Here is a 13,391-nt window from a genome sequence, read left to right on the forward strand (position 1 = left end):
AGTCCTGGCTGTTCCACTTCTGATACAGCTTCCTAATAATGCACCTGGAAAAGCAGCGGAAGATGGCCCAACTGCTTGGGCCCCTGTACCCACATGGTAGATCCAGAAGAAGCTCCTGGCTCCTGGCTTTAGCATTGGACAGCCTTGGCTGTTCCCACTATTTGAGGAGTGAGCCAGTGGATGGAAGATCTCTGTCTCTCCTTCTGTTTCTTTGTAACTCTACCTTTCAGATAAATTAATAAGTATTAAAGAAAAGGTTGGTGTATATTAAGTACCTGTAAGGTTACACTGAAGAGGATTAAATCTTGCTTGCGACTGATGTGCATTATTAATTTTTTTTTTTTTTTTGTGACAGGCAGAGTGGACAGTGAAAGAGACAGACAGAGAGAAAGGTCTTCCTTTTCCGTTGGTTCACCCCTCAATGGCCGCTGCGACCGGCGTGCTGCACCTGGCGCACTGCGCTGATCCGAAGCCAGGAGCAGGTGCTTCTCCTGGTCTCCCATGTGGGTGCAGGGCCCAAGGACTTGGGCCATCCTCCACTGTACTCCCGGGCCACAGCAGAGAGTTGGACTGGAAGAGGAGCAACCGGGACAGAATCCGGCGCCCCGACAGGGACCAGAACCCAGGGTGCTGGTGCTGCAGGCGGAGAATTAGCCTATTGAGCCTCGGTGCTGGCTAAAAAAAATTTTTAAATTTATTATTTATTGGAAAGGCAGCGAGATAGAGAGAGAGCTTTCATTTCCATTAGCTGGTTCACTCCCCAAATTCTCATTACAGCTGGGTCTGCACAAGGCCCAAGCTGACTCTTGGAACTCAATCCAGGTCTTCTACATGGTTGACAGGGAACCAAGTACTTGGGCCATCGGCTGCTTGCCTCACAGGGTGCACATTAGCAGGAAGTTGGAATGAGAAGAAATGAACAGACTTGCACATAGGCACTTGGACATGGGATGTGAGCCTCCCATGTGACATCTTAACCATTGTGTCAAACATCTGCCCCACATGTGTTTTTTTAAAAGATTGGAGTCTTGGGCTAACTTTGTGGCATAGGAGGTTAAGCCCTAGTGTGACACACCGGCATCCATATAAGCACTGGTTTGAGTCCTGGGTACTCAACTTCAGACTCAGCTCTCTGCTAATCTGTCTAGGAAGCCAGCAGAAGGTGGCCCAAGTACTTAAGCTCTTTCATCAGTGTGAGAGACCTGTGTAGAGTTCTAGGCTTGTGGCTTCCACCTTGCCCAATCCTGGCCATTTTGGCCATTTGGGGAGTAAACCAGCAGAAGGAAGATCTTTATGTGTGTTTCTCTCTCTTTCTATAACTCTGCCTTTCACATGAATAAAATAAATCTTTTTTAAAAAATTAGAGATCAGAGTCTTTCACAGAAAATGTTAAAAAAAAATGAAAAGGAAAAACCCTTAAGAAATTAAATACCTCATTACATTTTAATCTGTTTAAGAGAACTGAGATTTTTTTTTAAAGTTATAATGTCAATGTTTCATTCTTCCACAGTCAGAGGCTTTGGTGGATAGATGGCATGAAATAGAAAATGTAATGTGTGGGGTTTTTAAGAGCTAAATTCCATTCTTAATCTCAGTTGACAAAAAACTTTTTGGAAATATCTTAGTTGCATTTTCTGGTTATATTTATCGCCTGAAAAGAGCTAACACAGAACTCATCTATTAAAACAAACCAAAAAAAAAGGGGGGGGGGATGGCACTGTGGCACAGCAGGTTAAGCTGCCATTTACAGTGCCAGCATCCAATGTAGGCAACAATTTGAGTCCTGGCTGCTCCACTTCTAATCCAGCTCCCTGCTATGGCCTGGGAAAACTGTAGAAGATGGCCCAAGTCCTTGGGCCCCTGCACCCACGTGGGAAGACCCAGAAGCTCCTGGCTCCTGGCTTTGGTCAGCGCAGCTCTGACCACTGCAGCCAACTGGGGAGTGAACCAGTGGATAGAAGACCTCTCTCTTTCTCTGCCTCTCTTTTTCTCTCTGTGTAACTCTGACTTTCAAATAAATAAATTAATTAAAAAAAAAAAAACCAACAACCCCAAGACTAAAACTTCATAGTTTACCTAGCAGTGTTTAAAAGGTAAAATATTTTCATTAATTGCCTGCAAATGTCTATATAAACGCATTATAAGCATTTCCTTCCCAGTTTTGAATCCAAAAGTAGGACCACTGTATGCCAAGTAAAGCCTAATAAAGAAGAAATTAATTATGTGTTATGGCTCAAACTAACAGCAATTTATGTTATATTTTTAATTGTATCATTAGTTTTCATGCAGTACTCCCTATAAGACATTTCAAATATTTATAAAAGCATGTATTATATTCATGTATGTTACATGCCTCTCTAAGGATTTCAGAGATGGACTACATAAACATTACCTAATTCCACTTTAAGGGCAGAAACAGTGTAATGTGGACTGTGGAATGATCACAACTGTGCTCAAAATTCCACAGCATGCCAATCCTGGAGCCAACTCAGCCTCTGGGTCATCTGGGAAATCTTCAGCAGAAGTGGAGCATGAAGTGGGAGGAACAGTGGGAGGAGAGGGAAAGCACTGCTTAGGGGTGCCGGCGCTGTGGCTCAGCAGGTTAAGGCCCTGGCCTGAAGCGTCGGCATCCCATATGGGCACCAGTTTGAGACCCAGCTGCTTCACTTCTGATGTAGCTCTCTGTTATGGCCTGGGAAAGCAGTGGAAGATGATCCAAGTCCTTGGGCCCCTGCACCCATGTGGTAGACCCAGAAGAGGTTCCTGGCTCCTGGCTTCGGATCAGCGCAGCCCTTGCCGTTGCGGCCAATTGGGGAGTGAACCATTGGATGGAAGACCTCTCTCTGCCTCTCCTCTCTCTGTGTAACTCTGACTTTCAAATAAATAAATCTTTAAAAACAAAACAAAACAAAACAACACTGCTTAGGGACTGATTTCACGGAATCAGTCAGTGATTTAGAAAACAGCATGTAAATTACCATGTACTTCCTGGCCTGCTTTCAGAAACATGCTCAAGTCGTTGCACTGCGGTCAAAGCCCTGAGGCATATCCACTCTCTCGCTGAGCTGCTGAGCCAGGGTGCCTGTAATGTCTGCAGAATCCTTCAGCCCCGACTGTAGGAGAAACTCAGCACAAGCCAAGTGCTGACCTGCACAGGCCAAATGCAGGGCTGAGGGGTGACAAAAATGACACAAGCTTAGTACATGACCCCTAGAGCAATACTGTGTGAGTCAACTGCCCTCAAAGTATTGGTTCATTCAATTATACAGGTTTATGCTTTCATAATCTATCACTATGCCTTTGCCTATTCTGGATCAAAGTATTTTTTTCTTGTTAACCTGAGTTTAAACAGCTTTAAAGACAACAAAAGCAGTTAGAGAGGATTTAAGAAACTGACCTAAAGCAACCAAGCAAGTTAATGAGAAACAGGAGACTAGTCCAACTCACTGTCACTCCTGTGTGCTAATAAAACAGATTTTAAATGGTACATAAAACTCTAAGCTTTGTTGAATTTTCTTAAAAGTAAATGTGTTACTATAGGTAGGAATGGTGTGACCAAAAAAAAAAACCCTACTGACAAATCTTCCTATTCCATATGAAGAAATCAGTGCTGAAGTTTGTTATGTACTGAGAGTCCAAAAAAACTGGTGGTTCTGCTGCCCTGCCCTGAGAAGAAAGCCTGTGACCCTTTCCTGGACTTAGCAGCTCAACTTTCCAGCAACAGAGTAAGCTGTTACCGCAGAGCTCTGACGTATCTTAAAAGATCCCACTAAAAGGGCTGGCACTGTGGCATAGCAGGTAAAGCCTCCACCTGCCATGCCAGCATTCCATATAGGTGCCAGTTCGAGTCCCCACTGGTCCACTTCTGATCCAGCTCTTTGCTATGGCCAGGGAAAGCAGCGGAAGATGGCCCAAGTCCTTGGGCTCTTGCACCCACATGGAAGACCTGGAAGAAGCTCCTGGCTACTGATCAGCTCAGCTCCAGCCATTGCGGTCATTTTGGGAGTGAACCAGCAGATGGAAGACTTACTTTCTCTCTCTCTGTCTCTCTGCCTCTGACACTCTGTAATTCTTTGAAGCAAATAAATAAAATCTTTTAAAAAAATCCAACTAAGTCTTTGTAAGATAGCCATTGGCTCACAGAATGTTAATTAGAGGGTTTATTCTGCGGCCCAAGTCCCAAGAATCAGCTCTGAGAATCATTTTCTCTTTTCTTAAATGTTCAGTCCTGTTTATAGATGTTTGCAGGGAGATCATGTGGCTCTGACTTTTGCCATGGGGCTCTGTCCCCTGTTCATACTCTCTACATAGGCTTGTTTTCACGGCAAAGGTCCTTTCAAGGCTGTTTTGCCTTTGTGTTTTGCATTAAGGGACTTTTATTCTTCCTCTTCACTTATCATCCTGAGCTTCATCACCACTGGCATCCAGTTTACCCATCTTCCCAAATTACCTAACTCCCCTCACCCTTTTCATCGTCACACACAAATTCTCTTTTCCCCACATCTTCATCATCTTTTTTTTTTTTTTTTTTTAAGATTTCTATTTATTCACTTGAGAGGTAGAGTTACAGACAGTGAGAGGGAGAGACACAGAGAAAGGTCTTCCATCCACTGGTTCACTCCCCAAATGGCCTCAATGACTAAAGCTGAGCCAGTCCGAAGCCAGGAGCCAGCAGCTTCCTTCAGGTCTCCCACGTGGATGCAGGGGCCCAAGGACTTGGGCCAATTTCCACTGGTTTCGCAGGCCACAGGAGAGAGCCGGATCGGAAGAGGAGCAGCCGGGACTAGAACCACCGCCCATATGGGATGCCTGTGCCGCAGGTGGAGGATTAAATTGTGCCACAGTGCTGGGCACCCTCATCATCTTTTTCCTCAGCATCTGACGAGTCATTCTCTGGCACATGTTGCTCTAGGGCCTTGCAGGAGATATGAATGGGGAACTTGGAGATATTGCCATATGTATTTGTTTCAGGCTCTAAGTGCTTGGACCCTTGCATCACGTGGGAGACCTGAAGGAAGCTGCTGACTCCTAGCTTCTGTCTGGCCCAGCTGTAGCCATTGCAGCTATTTGGGGAGTGAACCAGCAAATGGAGGATCTCTCTCTCTCTCTGTAACTCTGTATTTCAAATAAATCTTTTTAAAAAATAATAAAAGCAACAGTAACAACAGCAGTAATAATGAGTAGCAATAATCATTGTCATGGCAATAGCAATAATTCTATAACTTTACAAACAGAGGAAAAGTTTTTTAAGAAAAGTTGATGAGTAACTGCTAAAATATGAAACTAATTTTATTTATTTCAAGGGGCAAGGAGTGAGCAAGCTCCCACTTGCTGGTCTACTCAATACCTGTAATGGCCAGGACTGGGGATGGAGCCAGGATCCAGGAACTCAGTCCAGGTCTCCCATATGAGTGGCAGGGACCCAACAACCTGAGCTATCATCACCTTCTATATCCCAGGGTCTGCACTAGCAGGAATCCAGCATCTTAACTGATATCTTTTTTATTTTTTTATTTTTAATTTTTTTGGGACAGGCAGAGTGGACAGTGAGAGAGAGAGACAGAGAGAAAGGTCTTCCTTTGCCGTTGGTTCACCCCCCAGTGGCTGCTGCAGCTGGTGAACTGCGGCCGGCACACCGCAGCCGGCACACTGCACTGATCCGAAGCCAGGAGCCAGGTGCTTCTCCTGGTCTCCCAAGGGGTGCAGGGCCCAAGCACCTGGGCCATCCTCCACTGCACTCCCGGGCCACAGCAGAGAGCTGGACAGGAAGAGGAGCAACTGGGACAGAATCTGGCGCCCCAACCGGGACTAGAACCTGGTGTGCTGGCACCGTAGGCGGAAAATTAGCCTATTGAGCTGCAGCGCCAGCCTTAACTGATATCTTAAGCAGCATCTTAACTACTAGGCCAAACGCATGCCCCTAAACCAATGTTTTTAATATGAAACTATGTGTACTGCTTACATTCAATTTACTCATAATTTTCAAGGCATATATAAAGTGAAGCTGTACCTGATCGATTTCTTTCATCTCTAGAGTTGATGTCAGCACCCAAGGATAAGAGAGTCTGAATTGTGCTAATATGTCCTTCCTGGGTGTTAAAATAAATTCATTATCAATGTTTGTAAGAACAAAAGCAAACTTCTAAACACAATCTCTAATGAACATTAGGTATCTTTTGTAAAACAATCAACTGCTAAAACTGAATTTCCATAGCCAAAGGTAGACTTACTATATCAAATACTAGTATAAGTCATTAAATAAATATTTTGGTGATATTTAATTATTTAGAATATAGATGATTGTTGTTTTTCCGCCTTTTGTGTAAGATGAAGTGGAGAAAACAGATTACCAACTTTGCAGGCCAAACTACTGACCCAAGCCAGTTGTGTTTCCATCAATGCAAGCAATTTAAATACTGTGATTTATTCAGAACCCACAATTCCAAAATTTCCTAAACAAATACATGAAGTCTTTGCTAGAATCTGTAAAGCAAACTAGAAAACATTGTAACCTCTTAGAAATAGGATTTCTATTACAGCTAGTATTGTAATTTATATACTGTTTGTCTACCAGTTATTCTATTAATAGGCTTTAATTAAAATAAAGGTTATAGATTCAATTTCCCTGTGGGAGAATCCATTGGCTTTCTCTTCCTGTAGCTCCAGAACAGACTCATTCCTTTATTATATACCTACCCACCTGCCCACAAGGGGGAAATCAGGCAGGAGAGTGTAATGAAGGGGGAAGAATTTATTCTGCTGCTAGAAAAACAAGGCACACAGCCAATAAATAATAAATATGCAAAAAACCCTCCTAAAATATAAAAGTTTCTTTGCTAGAGGAAAAATTTACATATAGTAGAGGACCCAGTAAGGCAATTTCCTCTCCCAAGTGAGAGATCTGAACTTCTGAAATCCAGGTAGAGAGCTGCGAAGCTCATACAACGGATCCCTGAGGCTTCAAATCACATTATTCCTGAAAACAAAAGGGAGGAGGGAGCACAGCTCAGGCACTGTATGGAATAAGGATTCTTTTTCCAACCCTAGTATTTGCTTAGAAAACAGGTAAGTCATGTTTCTATTTAAAAAGGATAAAGGGATTCAGAATCATAAATATTTTAGGAGTTTACAAGGGCAGCTTCTACAGAAAGGGAGCCAAAGAAACCAGGAATACAGAAATATCCATTAGTGGACGAGGGTAAGGGTAAGGAAGAAAAAAACCAACCTTAGCCGCGTAATGAAGTGCTGTGAGGTGGGTTGATGCTGCTCTCACATCCACATCCATACCAAGATCAGACACCAAGAATCGAATGGCTTCATTTTGCCCAGTGATTGCTGCTCTGTGCAGAGCCTGGAGTCCCAGGCTATCCTCAGCTGAAAAGCAAGCCTAGTAGACAGGAGAGAGTAGCAGATAAGGTAAGAAGCAGAGAGGGGCTAAAACTGATACAGTGGGTTAAGCTGCCACCTGTGATGTTGGCATCCCAAATGAACAAAGGTTCAAGTCCTGGCCATCCCAATTCTGATCCAGCTCCCTGTTGATGAGTCTGGGAAGGCAGTGGAAGACAGCTCAAGTATATGGGCTCCTGCCACCCACACTGGGGACCAAGATGGAACTTCAGGTTTCTGGTTTTGGCCTAGCCTAGCCCAGGTCAATATGGTCATTTGGGGAGTGAACCAGAGGACAGAAGATCTCTCTGTCTCTCCCTTTCTCTCTGCCTTTCAAATAAGTTTTAACTGGGTCCATGTACCTGCTGATATTTTGGGAAAACTTAGTTGTCTGTGTACATTTCTTTGGGCAGAAAATAAACAACTTTTGTATGATTCTGAAAGGACTCTCCAACCAAAATAATGGTTTAGAATCAGTGGTCCAGGCTATAGTGCCAAAATTTTTACTGTGTTATTACTATTGAGTTTGTTGCTATTTATTAGATATTTACTTTACTAAATGCTTTCTGCACACTATATTATTAAACCTATAGGAACATTATGAAGAAATTAAATTTGTCTCCATTTTATAGATGGGAACATTGATGCTTAAAGAGGTCAACAGGGTCCCACGGGAGTAACTTGGCAGAGCTTGGACTTGAACCCAGGTTCTAAATAACAAGGTGTACACTCTGGTTTCTCTTCAGATCACATAAATCTTTCACCTTTTACTTAATAACAAAGTGCTCTACCTGGCCTATGATCTAAAATTTGTATGACTGATGGAATAAAAGAAAACCATTTTTATACCTCATGTTTTTCAAGGAGCAGCTTGGCTATATCGATGTGACCACACTGAATTGCATCCATAAAGGGGGTAATGCCACAGTTGTCTCTGCTATTTGGTTCATACTGGCATCTAGAGCCAAAACACAAAACAAGGGAGCTGAGAACATTTGCCACTTCATACCCAATGACAGCTGACAACTGATCATCAGCAAGTAGACTGTGTGCCTTACAAATGGTCTGCACACTGAGCTCTAGGTCCTTGGGAGCATGCGGATCACCACCTTCAGTAAACCCCTCCTCCTCAACCTTCTCCATCCCAGTCGAGGGCATCTTTGTCTCTCCAGTTTCTCAGGCCAGAAGTCATCCTTGCCATTGCCTGTCCTTATACTCATAACCAAGCTATTACTCAAATCTCTCAGTTCTACAAACAAAATATTTAAAACATCAGTATCCTTCCCTCCACCTCTGCTTTCACTCTTAAGACCAAATCTGTTGGCCATAAGCCTTCTAACGGTCTTCTCATGCTGACTTCTGCCTCATTGCACAGTTCTCCACAGCAACCGTGATTGTCCCCCGCAACCCCGTTTAACTGGGAAGGTCATTCCTGTTTAAAAACCTTTAACTGCTCTCTACTGCATGACCTCTATGGCACCTGCTCATCACTCCAGAGCTCCCCACCCCAGGCTCGCCATGCTCCTCCCTGCTTCCTGGTCCTCCTGCTGCTGGGCCTTTTCCTGCCTCTGCACCTTCTGGGCCCTCTGTTTAGAACATTACTGCTCTACTCCTCTCCTGGCTAACTCCAACGTATCCTTCAAGAGTCTCAAGGTAAGTGACCTCAACAAGGGCCTTGCCTGACCTGTCCTCTCTGCTTCCCCCATCTATGTGAGGATCTCAGCTCTCTTACAGCATTTTGTACTTTTCATTGATTTTGTTACCACACTTGGTGAATTACATGATATTTATTTGTGGGATTGTTTATGCTTGTCTTCCACACTATCCTATAGGCACTGTTGAAAAAAAAAGTACGGTGCTACTTTATCACCGGGACTGTAACACACTGGAAGTGCCCTCCCAAAATGTTTTTTTTTTGAATCAATAAAGGGAAAAAATAGCTTTAGGTTTGCAGACAATCAAGTATGTTCTCATTTCTGAGAGGCAAGCCTCCCACAGAGCAATGCTCTCAAGGCACGGTGTCAAGTATTCTTCTATTATCTTGCAATAGGTGGTCTCTCAGGTTGTATCTTCCGTTCTTCTGGCTCCAGTCATCATCTCTATGTAGATAAGCTCCACATTTCTATCTCAGTTATCTGTGTCTACACCTGCTTCCATGATGTCTTCACTTGGGTATCTCACAAGTACTTGAAACTCAGTGCATCCAGAAGCGAAAATATCTCCTCCAAATCTGCTCTACTCCCCTCCCCCTCCCCCAGGTTCTGGAAATGGCGCTTGCACCACCACACTTGAGTCATCCTTGACTTCTCCTTCCCTCTCATTCCTTTCATCAATTTATTCACCTGGCCCTGTTGATTCTACTTTTTAAATATCTCCAAAGCTTTTTCTTCATTCCTACAGTCATCTCTAATTCAGCTATCACCATCTCTCTCCTGTTTCATTGCAACAGCCTTCCAAACGGCTGAACAACATTATCTTATGCAATCCCCGCTCCACCCATTCCCTATTTTCACCAGAGAATAAAGGATATTTGAAATTTTCTTGTTACTCTTCCACTTAAAACACTTCAATGGCATCTTCCAAGCTCAGAGTAATATCATAGCCTACAGAGCTCATTCTTCCAACTCTGTTAAGGTATCAGCACATTATGAACTTTCCAATTTCTCAAACATACTGTGCTTCTTCCTGGCTCAGAGCACCCACAGATGCTGCTACCTCTGTCTGGAAGACTCCTTTGCTTCCACATTCAGCTCATTGCTATTCCTCCTTAAGCTCACAGCTTAAAAATCAATGGCATATAGATTCCTTACTTCCAGGCCAAGCTGGACATTCTTATTATGTGCTGTAGGGATCCTGTAGGTCCTTATAATGCTTATCAGACTGAGAGTACTAACTTAGACTTTCTTTCCTGTTAACTCTATGAGGATAGGAAGCACACCTGTTTCATTGGTTAAAGTCTCTACATTTGGCACAGGGTTTCGTTTCTATTAGGCAATAAATATATAAATATGCATGCTTGTCGAATAAACAGAAAAATGGATGATTTTGCCACTATGAACATTTCCCCATGTGTTCATTAGCTATTTTTGTTTTATATTCTTTTAGTTATCTGCTTATGTCCTTTATTCATCTGTCTTTTGGAAGCCCAGTTTCTTTCTTGATCTGAGCTTTTTATGTAGCACCAATATTAACTCCTTGAAATAATTAACAAATATTTCCCCCAATTTGCTTTTTTGTTCTCACCTCTTAAGAAGCACTTTTACTGCTTCAAGACAGCCATGCATTGCTGGAAGAAGAGAGTTGAGAAAACAGAGTTTTTTTAGTGCATATTCAAAATGCTTCTTTCTTTCTGGCTCCATTCTCTGCCCCAACTGGTAGTCAAGACTTACAGGAAGGAGTAATTAAATTTTAAGTTCACTGCTACTGCCCTAGAAGAATAAAAATTTAACCACATAAGTGATAAGAAATTATGCCTTCACTTGACAATCACACAGCCAACACCTGATACTGTCATCATATGAGCACTTTCATAGCAAACTTCCAATCATAAATTATCTCCCCACTTTTGTGTGACAAATCTCCAGGGCCAGTCAGTTTCTGCCTAGGAAAATACAAAACATTTGTTAAAAAAGATTTATTTATTTGAATGGCAGAGTGACAGAGAAGGAGGGCAGGAAGGAGGGAGAGAGGAGAGGGAGAAGTAAGGGAGCAAGAAATAGAGGTCTTCCATCTATTGTTTCACTCTCTAAATGGCTACAACATCTGGGTCTGGTCCAGGCCAAAGCTAGGACTCATAACTCCATTGGGGTCTCCCACATGAGCGGCAGTACTTGGGCCATCTTCCACTGCTTTCCTAGGAGCTAGATGGGAAGAGGAGCAGCTGGGACTCACTGGCACTCCAATATGGGGTACAGCTTAACCCACTGGCACAATGCTGGCCCACAAAACATCTTAATATCACTTTATAACAAAATAATCAGAAATTTAATTCTATTAACTATAGTCACAAAAGCTTTTGACTATCTGTCTCCTCTCCACTATTTTGAGTGTTGATTATTTCTCCAAGGGAATGAAGGGTGTTAGGGAGAAAGCAGGTCACATAATTCATGAACTGAACTTTTTCTACTTACTTGCAAAGTTTTTCTGTTTTTTTATAACCTGCAAAGTTTGAAAAAGATTTCTTAATCTTTAATTCCAATTGTGGCTATAAAATTGTATGCATATTTCCTGGTCTATATCACATCAAAGGTAGTGACTTTGAGAGAAACTAGATGTCCTATACCTTAATTCAATGTACTATCCAGGAGGATAAAAGTTAATTTACAAATTTCTAGGTCAAGATAAGTGAGCCCTTTAGTGTCCACTTCTTGTTAGGTCCAGAAGTTTTGTTTTACTAATTTAAACTAAGCGATGGGGTGGGCATTTAGCTTAGCAGTTAAGATGGTCATGTCCTATATTAAAGTACCTGGGTCCAACACCTGGTTCTAGCACTTGACTTTATTTTCCTGCTAATGCAGACCTTGGGAAGCTGTGGTGATAGCTCAAATAATTGGGTTCCTACTACCTAGGAGGGAGGCCTGGATTGAACTCTGAGCTCTCATCTTAAGCCCTGGCCAGGAAAGTGAACAACTAGATGGGAGCTCTCTATTTAACTGTCACTTGGAGGAAGAGAGAAAGGGAAGAAGAGGGAGAGGGTGGGAAGTAAAAGATAACTCAGGGAATAAGGGAGAATAAGAAAAGTATACGAAAATTCAGAGTAAACGATCACTATTCCAGACAATGAAAACTGCCTCTCAATTTTATATCTGGCATTATCATTAGATAAGTCAAATACATTTGGGCCCAGGTATTTAACTAGAAACATTTAAATTTATTTCAATTACAGCAGCATGGTAGGTATCACTAAGGTTGTGAGGACATGTACCTTCTCCTGCCTTTAATAATACCAATGGAAAATGATCCAAGAAAATCACAGCTGTGCTCACTCACTGCCTACCATCATGCTAAGGGGTTTACACACGTCTACCGTGCTCCTTAAACCCTACAACAAGCTTGCAACTTGGGTATCATTACTATCAGTTTTTGGGGCCGAGGAGACTTGCTCACAAGAGACCCAAGTCCCTTGCACAAAGTCAAGGACTTTGTAAGGAACGGGACCAGCTTATCATCTAACTTGGAGGATAATACAGATACACATGAAAAGTGCATACAAGAAGAGCACGCTTGTTGAGTTACATTAGCTTAGGAAACTAATTATTTGCCAAAAGGTCTCAGGATTCTCCTACTCCCTGCCCTCTACTTTGCCAATTCCTCTGTTCTGCAGATGACTTGAACAACAGTGCTGGGTGAGGCAGGCTGCCCATGTGTGCCTGCACGCCTGCAGAGCTGCAGGCCTTACCTGCGGTATGCAGAGGAGTTCTTCTAATTTTGCTCTCTGTCTTCCAAGCATCTGGGCAAACAGTGAGCAAGTACTGGAGGATCACAGGGTCGCCTGCTCGACTGGCAATGTGGAAACTGTTCCAGCCATCTTTGTTCTTCAGAAGTGGATTGGCACCGTGTTCCACAAGGTCCTGGATCACCTCAAGATTCTTCCTTGTGCAAGCCATCATCAGAGGAGTCCTAAGGCCAACCAGGAGAAACTGTCAGAGGGAAGGCGGCTGAGACAGCAGTGAGGGGTCAGGTCTTCAGAAAATGTACATCCTTTGGCACTAGAGGATTCGGGGGTCTGGGAGCCACGAAAATTGCTCTGGCTGGCAATCTGCCTGCCCACTGTGAAGACAAGGGGAGACTGTGCTGAATGTGTACCTACAGAAAGGGCAGCTGGGAGGCAAAGCTTCTTACAAGCTCTTCACAGTACAGCAGGGATCCATATTCCCAATGGGGAAGGTTACTTCATTTAAATATAACTCTGTCCTGTGTTTCTTATTTATTTCTGAACAGGAATCATTGGAACGCAGGCACTTCATGATGTTCTGAACCTTAAGAGGTACACAACCCCCAAGGAA

The 13,391-nt window shown here is 43.0% G+C and overlaps 1 protein-coding gene across 15 annotated transcripts in view; it reads right to left on the reverse strand.

The window, feature by feature from the left end:
* The window catches only part of ANKRD16 (ankyrin repeat domain 16), a 43,296-nt gene that overhangs the window by 17,433 nt on the left and 12,472 nt on the right, over positions 1 to 13,391 (reverse strand). For 5 of the 15 annotated variants that reach the window (XR_016219070.1, XM_089311690.1, XM_089311688.1 and 2 more), the window contains exons 2-7: positions 12,785 to 13,005; positions 10,630 to 10,672; positions 8,236 to 8,344; positions 7,226 to 7,387; positions 6,011 to 6,089; positions 2,979 to 3,169 (exon numbers count right to left, since the gene is read on the reverse strand). Coding sequence is in view for 10 of the 15 variants with exons in the window: in XM_089311690.1 (XP_089167816.1) it covers positions 3,012 to 3,169; positions 6,011 to 6,089; positions 7,226 to 7,387; positions 8,236 to 8,344; positions 10,630 to 10,672; positions 12,785 to 13,005 (772 nt within the window). In the remaining 5 variants the exon portion in view is untranslated. Of the gene's footprint in view, positions 1 to 2,978; positions 3,170 to 6,010; positions 6,090 to 6,408; positions 6,977 to 7,225; positions 7,388 to 8,235; positions 8,345 to 10,629; positions 10,815 to 12,784; positions 13,006 to 13,391 lie in introns of those variants that run through there. The other 10 variants (XR_016219071.1, XM_089311691.1, XM_051820813.3 and 7 more) reach the window with 5 other exon arrangements.

Source organism: Oryctolagus cuniculus, chromosome 13, assembly GCF_051225735.1.
Source record: "Oryctolagus cuniculus isolate XC-2025 breed Fujian yellow rabbit chromosome 13, ASM5122573v1, whole genome shotgun sequence".
NCBI lineage: Eukaryota > Metazoa > Chordata > Mammalia > Lagomorpha > Leporidae > Oryctolagus > Oryctolagus cuniculus.